The sequence below is a fragment of the Vanessa cardui genome, chromosome 25 (assembly GCF_905220365.1).
Source record: "Vanessa cardui chromosome 25, ilVanCard2.1, whole genome shotgun sequence".
NCBI lineage: Eukaryota > Metazoa > Arthropoda > Insecta > Lepidoptera > Nymphalidae > Vanessa > Vanessa cardui.
Genome location: NC_061147.1, coordinates 6,492,097 through 6,505,968, shown reverse-complemented (window position 1 = coordinate 6,505,968; position 13,872 = coordinate 6,492,097). Strand labels below are relative to the sequence as shown.

The 13,872-nt window shown below is 33.7% G+C and overlaps 1 protein-coding gene across 3 annotated transcripts in view; it reads right to left on the bottom strand.

Annotated features, from left to right (window-relative positions):
* The window catches only part of LOC124540573 (mucin-17), a 102,368-nt gene that overhangs the window by 1,802 nt on the left and 86,694 nt on the right, over window positions 1-13,872 (bottom strand). For 2 of the 3 annotated variants that reach the window (XM_047118254.1, XM_047118255.1), the window contains exons 3-18: window positions 13,139-13,314; window positions 12,592-12,918; window positions 6,353-12,275; window positions 6,099-6,233; window positions 5,754-6,016; window positions 5,328-5,457; window positions 4,831-4,977; window positions 4,425-4,544; window positions 4,137-4,282; window positions 3,875-3,988; window positions 3,215-3,342; window positions 2,598-2,694; window positions 1,506-1,569; window positions 1,148-1,295; window positions 776-826; window positions 281-365 (exon numbers count right to left, since the gene is read on the bottom strand). In XM_047118254.1, coding sequence (XP_046974210.1) covers window positions 281-365; window positions 776-826; window positions 1,148-1,295; window positions 1,506-1,569; window positions 2,598-2,694; window positions 3,215-3,342; window positions 3,875-3,988; window positions 4,137-4,282; window positions 4,425-4,544; window positions 4,831-4,977; window positions 5,328-5,457; window positions 5,754-6,016; window positions 6,099-6,233; window positions 6,353-12,275; window positions 12,592-12,918; window positions 13,139-13,314 — 8,054 coding nt within the window. The remainder of the gene's footprint in view (window positions 1-280; window positions 366-775; window positions 827-1,147; window positions 1,296-1,505; window positions 1,570-2,597; window positions 2,695-3,214; window positions 3,343-3,874; window positions 3,989-4,136; window positions 4,283-4,424; window positions 4,545-4,830; window positions 4,978-5,327; window positions 5,458-5,753; window positions 6,017-6,098; window positions 6,234-6,352; window positions 12,276-12,591; window positions 12,919-13,138; window positions 13,315-13,872) is intronic. The other variant, XM_047118256.1, reaches the window with a different exon arrangement.

Here is a 13,872-nt window from a genome sequence, read left to right as displayed (position 1 = left end):
CGTCAGTTTTCAATTTCATTCCTTTATCTAGTCTTTAACTCTTAGTACCTTCTGAATCTAAACGTCAAATCATTGCTACGCAATATGTTATTTTTGATAGGTAAAGCAGATTATCTGTCATACTGAGCACACGAAAATAGATCTTAAGGTGACGAACCTTTTCTTATCCCGACTGTATATATCGAAATTGTTGTGCGGTGAGTTTCGAGTTCTTTCTTACAGAATAGTTCAGCTGTAGTGAACTTAGGTGACAAAAGGTGTTGGTTTTTTCCAAACTTACTTGATGAGTCAGCCTGGTAGATGAAGCAGCCCTACCAGTACTGGCTGGTAGGGTCCCTCCCACTGAACGGGCCTCGGATAATGTGCTGGAAGAATTAAATTTAAAATTATTATAGAACAATCGTTAACATCCTTTAATTATTCCTATTAACTTTAAGCACGAAAATTATATATTTGTGTCAAACTTAATATACATTAGATTTCAAATATAATTTTACGTAAAGGATATAATCAGACTTATAATTTACAAAGGAACTGTTATTTAGAGATAGATTATACCTATATTTTCAACAATTAAATCAATAGCTTTTTTAATTTGCCTAAAAAAGCCTGATATTTTCTTTGCATTCAATTTAGTTGAAATATATGTTTGTCAAAAAATCGTATTCCAAATGTTAGGAATATTAAACAATCTTTCACAAATTATTCATGAAATTTTGATATACGTTCCTACAGTAACAGAATGAAATCGTGGTTAAGATTAAGATTAACTCACAGTTCACCGATGCGTCGTTCAGCGTCTGTCCATTCAGATATATCTTCTTGACTAAAAACGAAACAAAAGAGAATAAGCATATTATCCAGTCTTAATGTGTATTAAATCAAGACAATCTGTCTAAACTATTTGGCGTAGCTATTCCCAAAGAAGTATTTCGTGAGCATTGTTGTTATTCAAAGAATTAATCGACAATATACCCAAAAACTTTCAATTCGTCCGACTTGGAATTTGAGCCCAAACTCTTGGGGTCTTACTAGCAGTTTCATTATTTATTTAATAATAACATACGCTGTCTCTGTCTAGCATATTAAATGCTATCAAGTGCAAAAGAGAAGCAATTCTTCTGACAGTAGCTAAATTGTCTTATACCTATAAGTTTTCCGAAGCGTGTCGAAGCGAGACATATCTCCTTCTAAATCAGTCTTGTTAATGGATGACGCGTCATCCCTATCTTCTTTTACGGAATCATCAGGTCGAACTGTTGTCGATACTTTGAAACCTGCTGATACTAATGCTCCTGGAAGAAGGTAAAATGTTTATAAATAGACATTTGAAGTGTGATTACCATATTTATTTTCTTTATTCTTTACGGATCTTCTATCAAAAGATGGAAACAATAAAAATCCATCAATCCATCATCAGTTCCATGAGTAAAATAACTTTTTTTAAATTATTGTCTTAATTATATTTTAAGCTTCAAATGGGCTAATTATATATTAAAGCATACCTTGTTTGTTAGATCTTTCTTTATTAACGCTATATGACGATTCCATGCTATGTTTCCTACGCATCTGGAAGAAGAGAGTTGATTAAATTTAACATTGATATAAAATTTATTTTTCTATAGTAGTATTTTTTAATATAAAATTTTAATACAATTATGTCCTGTCGCAAATGTCTGCTGTATCAGCTTTTCTCAACATTTCCCAAGATGGCAGGCACATCTCGTATGTCAAATATTTAATACACACAGGCAACTAATTGCCAACGTATTGTCTGTTGACTAGTCATAAAACACAGGCCACAGGGTCTTGGATTTGGATTCAGGTGAGATCGATAAAAATCTATTGAATTCTTCAATTGAAAAGTTCTCAGTAGCAACCGAGTGAGGAAGTTGGAAGTTTGTTCTCGTGCCTCGGAGAGCACGTAAAGCCATTGGTATTGTATAGGAACTCTTGCAAATCGTGTCAAATTTGCTGTTCCATCGGATTATGCAAGGACATATATAATGCACTAATGTTTAAATAAAACTAGTTATAACGGATTTTAATCGCGTATATTAATTATTTTGGACACAACGTTAGTGGTCACGGGTAGACCACGAACGCTGTAAAGTGCTCGAAACGTCGGGATGTCCAAAATAATTAATATACGCGATTAAAATCCGTTATAACTAGTTTTATTTAAATGTGTAATAATCGCGAAAATTTAAGACAGCACTAATGTTTATTAGTTTAATGTAAGCGATGTCATCATCACCTTGCGGTATTCTCTGAACCCAAAGAAATCCTATATAATCTTAATGGTAACATTTATTATGAATTCTATAAACTATATTTTCGACGACCTCCGTGGTCGAGTAGTGTGTACACCGGTTTTCGATTCCCGGCCGAGTCGATGTTGAAAATTCATTAGTTTTCTATGTTGTCTTGGGTCTGGGTGTTTGTAGTAGCGTCGTTACTTCTGAGTTTCAGCTACTTACATTGGGATCAGAGTAATGTATGTGATGTTGTCCAATATTTGTTATATATTCTATAAAAGTTCGTATTTTGAATCAAATTTCTCTCTTAAACTAGAAAAGACGTTATTCTAAACTCACTTCTTCTGTAGCATTAGTAGCTCCGGATTCTAAATAACTTATCAGTTTTGCTTCACTGCAAATCTCGGTACTCTTCTTTCTAGATAAATTATCGCGACTGAAAATAAAATAAAAGGAAATAATGAATTCGGAATTCTAAATATATAATTTATTGGAATTTTATAACATAAATGAAGATAATACTTAGATCTTCCTTCAAAATGTAAAATTTCATTTGGCAGTAAGGCTTTGTGCCAACCCGGGTAGGTATACCTAATATACCTAATATATTAATAATACCTAATCTATCCAGGCTTACACAAAGTATGGGTGCACTCATCATACATATTTAGGACATATTATTACCAAGTAATTCCTTTATCTAAATTAGTTCATCAGGGCATTATTTATTGACTTTATTTTTAAATGTAAATAATATATTCTTCTTAAGATTGTATATTATAATAATATCACTCTACTCTATCGATGTCGACCCTAAGCTGAGGTCCACTTTCACAGGAGGTCTCCTTAGGGGAGAGGTAAGCTTAAGTGAGGTCCCAACACCATCTCTTTAATATTTAACTCGCCTTTCATTAAGGCCAACAGTTACATACATTACAGATACAAATATACATTACCTGTCAGAGTGCAGCGGGTGTAAGCGCGCGCGGGGGATCATGAGCGCGGGCGCGGGCGGCGGCGGCGGCGCGTGCGCGGGCGGCGCCGACACCGCGCACTGCCGGCTGCACGACGAGCGCGAGCGGGACTGCGCACGCACACTCGTATTAAGGGGGAACGGGAGGGGGGAAGATATCGAAAGCTATCTTCCTTAGTCATCACGCTTTACTTTACAATTCAATAAGTAAACAGTCAATTCTGGAGACCAACCATACTATATATACTAAATACAATAATGTTTTGTATGATAATATGGTCAGAAAAAGTTTACTATAAAATCTATACCAAAATTATAAATGTGAAAGTAACTCTTTCTGTCTTTTACCCCTTCACGATCAAACCGTTGAACCGAATTTGATGAAATTCGGTATGAAGCAAACTTGAACTCCAAGGCTATTTTTTGCCTAACACATGACAACCGACAAACGAAAACGCAAGCGAATCCGCGGGTGGCTACTAGTACTAATATAAAAAATGCGCACTATAGAGCAATTTCAAATTCATAGCGCCATCTAGCGAACAAAACAACAGATAGTAAATGTTAAACTCTTCATTGGCTACTAGTAAGCCCTTCCATTTTGGACGATATTTTCGTATATTAATCTTTGCTCAAGTATTACCTTTGACGGAATGTATGGTAAGGAAGTGTTTTGTACACTACAGGTTTCAGCTGTCTCCATTCTTTCAGCTATCAACGCTCGTCTGTCAGCTCTTTGCTTCGAAGGTATATTTCCCTGAAATAAATGAGTTTGTCAGATTATAATTTTGATAAAAAAACGGTTTATTTTATGAAATCATAAAGAACTTGAAATTAATTAATAATCATGGCAGGAAATAAAAAAAGAGTAATAAAATGTTAGAAACTCTCAGAGTTCAAATTACCTGATGCAAGCTAGGCATTCCTTGCATACAGCCAATCACAAAGGTCTGCGTGGCTGGACCCTTTTGACAGCAACACCTCTTTGACGCCCAGATCGTCACCACAAGGATGATTACCAACCCAATGACCGTTACTGTTATTAAGACAGCTGAAATGGAAATTTAAGGTTTTTAAAAACTATACTAATAATAAGACTATAACTAAGACAATATGCATAATTTTTCGGCCAAATTTGACTACACAAATTCAATCTTTACTTAAAAAGTCTAATTAGGTTATTGGATCCATACCTTTTAGATTAACTTGACAAGTCCTGCCGGCGTACCACTTAAAGCATTCGCAGATCATGGCGCTTTCCCGCTCGAAACAAGTGCCATGGTAGTTACAGCCAGCACAACCAACTGCGTCAGCTATACGAAAATTAAAAAAACTTTTATTAGAACTGGAAAATTACACTTCATTAATATATATTTAAAGTTGGAACTCTCATCTTAATTTATAACTCAATTGGATTTCTACATATATTCTTATTACAAGGTATCAGCCGATCACAACTGTCTCTCGTTATATAAGTAGGATCAATCTAATGGGACTAAGTGAATAGAGTTTGGCGACAAAAGTTGTATTGTAATCTGTAAAGATGTTGTCACTGTTCAGTACTGATTCTTTGAAATACATGATACTTTGAATACTTACAAGAACATATTCTCCCTGGATACAATGTGTTCACACTTAGATCCGCAAAACCTTCCAAACAGCTGCATGTGTAAGTCCCGCGGAGATTGAAACACCGAGCATGTTCCGAACAATCGTGGAATTGAGCACTGACGCATTCGTCGAAATCTGTTAAATGACACACTGATATAGGTAAAATTTCTAAAGCCTATTAAATAAAAGGTTTTGAAGCTAATTTCACTAGGGTATTTCAAAGCACACACGAAGTATGTGAGTACATGATTATATGTCCCAGAATTTGCAATTATCTTTTGCATGCATTTTCTTTACGTGTTTGTTACTGAATTCCTAATAATGGGCCCAACCCATATCAATTATTTTTGTTTGTATTTGTATGAACCCCTTGTAGTTTGGCGGTAAATAAAGAAAAAGAATAAATAAACTTCTTATTTGTCCGAACGAGGATAGGACAATCATCTCGAAGTTTTAATAAATACTCTTTAAAAACTTCGACTTACCGCTAACATTTAGCCTGTCTATAAACTCTTCTGCTGCGTGCACTTCTGTACCACCGAGGCTGTAGTTGTTGTTTCTAAGGTATTTTTCAATGACTTCTTTAAGTCGACTCTCATGAGCGTTGTCTGAGAGCTGAAAATATCGTAGCAATAATTAGATATATATAATTTCAATATATGAAAACATTTAAACATGGATAATAATTGTGATAGCGCTTCAAACGTTCATGGGCATCAAAATTAAGTAAATTTGAGTTCTGAATTGGATCTTTTTTCCAATTCAACGCTAATCTTGGACTTCATATCTCCAGAGAGAATGAATTTTCTTTAATGTTTTAGCTGACTAATGGAACATCACTGACATCACATGGAATCAACTCGCTTACATTGTAGCTATTATTTAATTTAAAATAATTATAGGAATATTACCTGTACATAGAAGTCATTAATGACACCCTGATATGTTTCCTCTTGTGGTGTCTTCATTTCAATGGGATGGAATCCAGTTATGTGTACGCCATGATAAACGTCACGCAGATCAGACTGCATTACCATTCGATTGATACCTTCGTGGGTGGCAACGGCTAAGCTGTGATACTCCTTGCTGGAGTTATCAGACAAGTTTGTATGGAATTTCAAGCGTTCATTGCCTTGAGATCCTAAAGCTAATCTTACTGAATATGTATAAGTAGCTGAAAAACAAAAAGTTTTTAAACGTGTTAAGTAAGAAAATTTAATTTAAATTGTAATTTGTTTCACCAGATTTAATCTTACGTTTACAAGGTCTGTCAGGGAACATTCTAGCAAAACCGGGCCTGCATACACATTTCATAATGCCGTCTATTCTCTGACACCTTTCGTTTCTTGAAGCCTTGCAATCTGGTTGACATTCTTTTCCATATCCAACACCTAAAAATAACAATTTTTTGTTGAAACATTATAACTGCATTGTGTTTGTAACTTGTAAAAAATCAAGCTGAAATAAAAAAAAGCTCTTTCATGTAATGTTTTTAAACAAAATTACTTGCCCGTAGGGTGTACAACATTGGTAGTTTCTAAGTAAGGCGTGCCTGCTAACAATATTTCTCCAAACAATACTTGTGATACTCCGTTATCGTTAACTTGTTCATTTCTAGTAACATCGTAATCTCCCGTATCAATATCTGGAATTGGTGGAGATTTGCCACCATTTTGTGATTTGTTCATAACGACAAAGAATGTGTCATTATCTTTTTCTTCTTCTACTTCAATTTTTTGAATATTCTCAGTAACATCATTGTCTCTTATAATAAAGTTGTCTCTTTCTTCTGACGACATGGTTATATCGTCGAGAGCTACCTTTGTTGGCAATGATGAATCGACGATAGAAGTTGCTTCTACTTGAGGTATAGGAATATGTTTTGTGACAGTTTCTACAATTGTGGTCGGCTGTACTTTTGTGTATATCTCTGTAACGACATCGACTAAAGTAGAAGTGTGTGTGTTGGTTAGTATCAATGTTTGTGTTACAGCTCCCTCGGATTGACTGACTAAAGTGGTTTTGGTATGAGTTACGGTCAATGTGTGAGTAAGGTTTATATAGCCAACACTTGAAACTGTTTGAGGTGGTTCTGACAGTGTTTTTGTGAGTGTAATTATAGTTGTTCTGAATTCCGTTTTTGTTGGTATAATTTCATCTGATATCTTGATTTCATTTCCAGCATGATGTTGTTTATGTATATTCGACGTCATTGGATCGTTATTAATTGTAAATGTAGATGTCTTCTCAATGATAGATGGTAAATCAAGTGATTCCGTTGAAACTTGTTCCTCTTTAAGGACCTCAGTTGGCTTAATATATTCTTCTTCTATGGACGATTCAGAGCTTTCTATAATATTAGTAGGGAAAACAGCTAATGGTTTAGAAGGAAGTGGTCTCGTTATTTTTTTTATTGAAGTTAACCTCGTTGGGTATGAAAGATCCGGTCGAGATAGTGTTCGTGTTGGTCTTATTATAGGTATAGTTTTCGATGGAAGTTTAAATTTACTTGTACTTGACTTTTTATCATCATTACGAATTGGATAAGGCTTACGAGTACGGTTTTTATTTCCTATCGGAATAACTTTCATTCTATCTTTAGTTGTATCTTCCTTACTTGACTCAACTTCTTCATGCTCGACTGAAAATTCACTTTCCTTATTTAGTAGCTTTGTATTATTTTCTTCTTTCGAAACTGTTGTTTGTGTCACAGGATTTTCATGACTACTATCTATTGCCTCGCTTGAAGTTTCGTATTCATTTGAATTAGATATATTTTCCGAAGAAGATTCTAATGGTATTTTATCGGAATCTTCGGGTATTTTTGTAGGCGACACGTAGTCTGGGAAATATACAGATGAAGGTCCAAAATTGAAACTCGATGAAAAATCAAAATTAGATGAAGTTATCCAACTGGAGGAAGCTGCGGTTGGGAAAACAACGTCTGTTACAGAAGACATTGTCGGTTTAGGTTCTCTTTGTATTGAAGTTATCTTAGAAGGTAGCTCTCTCGGAGGAGGTAGTAAATGTGAAGAAGGTTGGTCAATATTGAAAGAGGGTCTTTTGACTTTATTCACTATATCATAAGTTGGCCTATACGTTGAAACTTCATCCTTCAATGGTTTCCTTATAGGTCGCTGAGTCGACTGTCTAGGAGGTAATGTTTTTGGTGGTACAGTTCTATATGGAGCTGGTGTTCTTATAGGTAAAATCGGTCTCGGAGTTTGAGGTACTCTTGATGGAACTCTTTGTAGTGGATTTCTGGGTGGAGGTGGGCTCATACCCATAATTTCATCATTAATTGACGGTTTGAAGTTGTAATTTACAGTGGGCGGGGGTGGCGACAAATCAATTATTTCACTCGAGGAACTGTTTAACCGATCTGATTCAGATTTTATTGTAAGTGGTTTGGCTGTTGATTTTTCATCTAGCTCCACGATTAAAGGTTTTTTGTCTTGAATTTGAATAGTGGACGTTATAATATTAGATTCGTTTGATATGCCCGTATTGTTTGATAAGACTGTATTCTTTTTCTGTTGATTTTTATATTTATTTTCTGGTTCCTTAAAACTAACTGGTTTTCTTGTTGAAAATGGTCGACTTGTCATAGCAGTGTATTTTTCTTCTCCAATATTCAATTCCATATTATCTTCATATGATGCGTTCGTACTGTTTTCCATTAACTGATTGATTTGCCAATGTGGTTGTTGTAATTGATGATCTAATGGTATTGCAGTATTTATTGTAAATGGCCTCGGTTTCATATATGGATTGTGATCATAAATAGGCTTAATATTATTTGACTGGAATGTAGTTTTATTAAATGAAGTGAAAGGTTTTTCTGTTTGTGTTCCGGGATTAAAGCTAACAAGCTTTACGTCTTCGTTATGTTGATTTACATTTTGATTAAGTACATTCTCTGAGAGAGATGAACTCTTTGTGTTGTTATTCTTAGCTACAGATGTAGTTATAATTGGTATTTTCATAGATTCTGAACTGACTTCACCATCTATTTCACTATTATTTTCAGATTCTTCTTCACCGTCATATATTTCTTCAGCAGTTTCGTATATTGTTTTCGTTGGTTTCGGATAAATTAACTTCGTTGTAGTAACTTCATCGCTATTATCCCTTAATGGTATATCGTAAACTGGTTGCTTGTTACCGAAAGTAGATGGAATGTAATTAGGCTTTATTGTAAACGGCAGTACATTAGATTTTTGACCTTCGTTTGTCTTTGAAAATGGTCTACCAATACTGAAATTATTAACCGTTTGTTTATTCTTGTGATCCCAAAATTCTGGTGGTTTTCCAACAGTTGCAATTTTTTCTCCGAAATCGGGTAAACTATCCGACTTATTGTCGAAATTCAATGGTATTATTTTTCGAGTAGATGTTTCAACTTTTATGTTTTTCAAATTATCTTCTTTAAGAACGCTAGCATACCATCCGTGAGAATTGGTTGAAATATCCGGTACAAATGATACAGGTTTATTTTCAGCGTTTGAATTTTTATTATCCGCATAGTTCGGATTTAAATTGAGGTATCCATTTGTATCTTCATTTATCATAGGGAAATTAGCATGACTATTTACAGATGGTGGTAACAAATTACTATGATCTTTGTGTTTCGGCTTTTCTCTGGTATTTGTATTAATATCAGTTTGTCTTACTGGTATAGATTTAGTTTGGTTAGATTTATTTTCAAAATTGTTTTCTTTATAACCATTAAATTTATTATTAGGCTCTCGTTCATGATCATCGAATATAAGCGAGGGATGTCTTTTGCCATGTAATGCAACACTTTCGTACTTTGAAGGGTCATCCTCAACTCGTATGGCAAAATTTGTTCCTATAGGTATATTTGCATTTATTTGTCCATTGAGAGACGTCGTCGTGATTGGTACAGAAATGCTTGAACCTATGATATGACCCGAATTACTTTCACTCGCTACATTAGTTGCAGTATTCAACGTTACAGTATATGAGTTTTCCTGTGTGTTGCTGGTAAAAACTGATTTATTTGTTGCATTAGAAGATTTCAAAGCATTGTTTGTTTTAGTTATCTGTTCATTGGGTTTTTTTGGTGGTTTCACTTGTGTATTAGTAACGGTGGTTGGCGCTTGAGGTATTTTAAATGTATATGTTGGTGTAGCTTGGTTATTTGGTAACTGTGATGCAAAATAAATTTCTGATGTTACTTTCGGAGGAAGTTGATTCGATATTGGATGCTGAATGTTTAAAAACACGTTGCTGTCATGTATAGGTTTTGTATGAACTGTTGGTCTTTGCTGATACCTTTTTTTATCATATCTTATTTCCTGATTGTAATGCCTTTTAGGTGGTGGCGGTGGAACAGCAAGATAATTTTCATATTCCTTATCAATTACATCTTTTTCTTCCTTGGGTTTAGAATTCTTATCATATTCAACCTTATATATTTCTGGATTATAGGCTGTTATCTGTGGCCCTACTTGAATGTGAGTTTCTTGATTACTTGTAGGTGGAGGAATATTCATTAAATCTTTTGGGCGTTTATTTTCATTCCATTTTAATTTCTGATCGTTATTATATCCGGGTCCCTTATTTGTTGGTGCCACATCTTTTGCGTATGAATCTAATGTAGACTTCATTGTCGGTTTTACAAAAAATTGGTTTTTATTTGGAACTACGTTATGGACGTTGGTCATATGTGGCGCATCAATGCTAAAGCTTCCAAAGTATCCAGGTTCTGGGTAAGGTAAAGGATCGTCGATGTAATCTCCAGTTTTATGAGGTTCAGATGATCCAGCAAACACTAAAGCCGTCGAACTACCATGAGGAATCAATACATTAGCTACTCTAGAAGGTTGTATATCAACTAAAAATGGTTTATTTTCGGAATCAGCATCATCAACGTCAGTATACCGTCCATCTGTTGTTATTTTAGTACTTATTACTTCAGATGAACTTGGATTATTATCTGGAATATCTTGCTCCTTTATTCCTTCAATTGAAGGTCTATAATTAACTTGATGATCTTTAGGAATATTATTCGAATGTTTATTTAAAGAAGGTATAAAATCTAAAAATGCTGGTCTACCATGGTTAATTAACATTGATTCTTTATTTTTCAGTACACCTGTTTGTTTATTTTGTTCAGTTACTTTATGTGAATTAGTTGAGGACCACTGATGGGAACTTTGCTGATTGAAGTGACCTCCATGGGGGCGAATATTTTTATTTGGTTTTGATTTTAATTTCGGTAGTTCTGGTGGTCTTAAATCAAAAGAGTCATCCACTTTCATATTTAATATACTTTGGTCATTCAAGGGTTTTTCTTTCACTAGGTACTGTTCATTATTTTCAACAACACTATCTATTCGCGGGGGATGGACCGGATTCTGTAGCTTAATTCCACTTGCAACTAAAGTTAACGGTCCCCCTACTGCTGGTTTACCAACTATCACGTCTGAATTTGCTGTTATAATTTCACCTGGACTAATCGGTATTCCACCATTCAAAAGTGGACTCTCGTATATTATTTTAGGTTTTACAAGATGACCTTTAGAATGCTTATTATCAGTGGCCCATGCAAAATTTTGATGTAAGGTAACATTTTTAAAAGCTATTTGAGATTCTGAAGTTTCCATTTCGTCGACAGGTATGTAGATTGGAAAGTTACCTACTTTAGATTCCAAATCATTATCTACTCTTTTATTTGCATTGTAAATTGTTAGTTTGTTGACTGGTTTCACAGTTGTCGTAGTTATTACCGTCTTATTTGTTTCTTGACGCTTCATGAAACCACCTGTCATTTTTTCAATTACTGGAGCTAATTGAGATAAACCTTTAATACCTAATGAACCTAATTTAATAAGTTCCGCCATTACAAATTTATTTTTATTTATTTTCTGGGGTTTGTCTGGCTTAGGTTTCACAGATGCGTTAGTTGTCGATATATTGGTATGTTTTGATGGTGGTGCTTGTTCATTTGTTAATAGATCACTTGTCTCTACTGAATTTGAATCTTTTTCATCAGAATAATCATCATTAACTTGTGTATACTTTTCTACAATTTTATCTGTAGGGGCTGCTTGAGAACTAGTCTCGTATTCATAAGGGCGGTATAATGTCTGATCAATAGTTTCTTTGTGAGTCGGACGAACATCCATTTTTGTTCCGCTGTATTTAGTAGTTTTAATAAGGTATTTATCTGTCGCCAAAGCGGACGGTTGTTTTGCATTCGTATATTTAGTTTTTAAAGACTCAGTTTTCGTATGACTGCAAGTGCAAGAACTAGTACATGGCATATGACCTAATTCAGATGGCTGTATGAGATCAAAATTATTTTCTTCTTGGTTATCAATTCTTTTTTCTATTTTGGGGATATTGCTTAAAAACATATTACTAGTTGCTGATGGTTGAATAGTTTTGACTTCCATGTATTTCGTCTGAAATTTTAAAGAAAATTTATATTACTTTCATATATTATTACATGTATTCTAACTACCTTTTTTGTAAATATGTACGGTATCATTGTAAAATAATTTTAGGATAAACATTCAGTATTAATAATGACGTTTCTTGAAAGAGTTAGTAATATTACGTTGGAAAGACGTTAAAAGCAATTAAAGGTTTCTTATTATATATTTTAGACGCTGTAATGGTAATATTTTGTTGGATATCAGGTAAATTCATTAAAGGTTCCATGAAACCCAGGAGTATTCCTTGTGCCATTAAATCGGGTTCCTTAACAGTGAATCTTACTTTTGTAGGTTTCAAATCAGCTAAAACATCTGTAGCGTAAAGATTTGTGAGTGATTCTGTTGTAACCACTGAAACTATAGTCTCAAATGTTGATATAGCGCTCCTTTTGTTTTGAACTACAGTAGTTAAATATGTGTATGTTGTCATACACGTCTTGATAATGTAATTATGTTGCATGAGTTGATGCAGAGGAAAGAAAGCACTCATTTGTTGACGGTTTACAACAGTAGCAACGGCTGATGATAGTAACGATTTATTTGGTGGCGTAGAACTCACATGTTGCTTTGGTGTTTTCGTTGAACTTAATTGCATTACTTTAATTTTTCGCTGAGAAAAGAGATGACTATAATAAGAAAATACTTGTAACATAATTAGATGTTAGTGTTAATCACAACAATGTACTTAACATAGACAATATTTTTTAACATGAAAATAAATTTGTAGTGCAATACATACTTGTAATAGAGAACATTTAAAATTACCTGCATATCTAAATTTTCATCATACAATACATAAGGAACTGATCTATAAATTTTTGATTGGTTACCTGTTCTTGTTTCCCATCTGAACTTTTATCTCTAACTAAAACCTCAACCCCGTTAGACATTATTCTTGTAGCTAAGTTTTTTAATTTCCTCTCGTCGTCGACTCCGTTATTTATATCTATTTCTCGTCCAGGTCTCCATGGTGTATTGTCATACACTATGGCGTTTGTATTAAACGCTGAAATCAAAATATACTTTAATCCATATTCTCATAATCTGCTTTGATTTTATATAATATATTTACAAAAACTTAATACCAACTACATTAGTATTTATATATAGATGTAGATTATAATTATCATCTTAGTCTAATTTAATTTACCCATTTTTATTAAAAGAACCAAATACTAAACAATTAAAAAAAATCATAAAAAATGATTGAAATAATCGTACCTTTACTATTTCTAGAACAAATAATATTTTCTGATTGGAATAATAAATTATAATATTTTTTAAGAATATGATTTAGAAAGCCATCAAAAATATTCACAATATATTGGATAGTTTTGGGATAAACACCAACGAATAACAAAAAATTTTAAATATACAAAGTATAGAGACACAACATAAAGCTGAGTTATGTGTTTGATTAAGAAAAGTGGAAGTTGTCAATAAAATGGTAAGGATTGACTCTCTTAAGAATTACTTAACACAGCTAACCATCTCAGTGAAAATAAATTTAAACATTTAGTAATTTAGTAACTATTTCGTAATTCCATGCTAATTTGTGCATTAA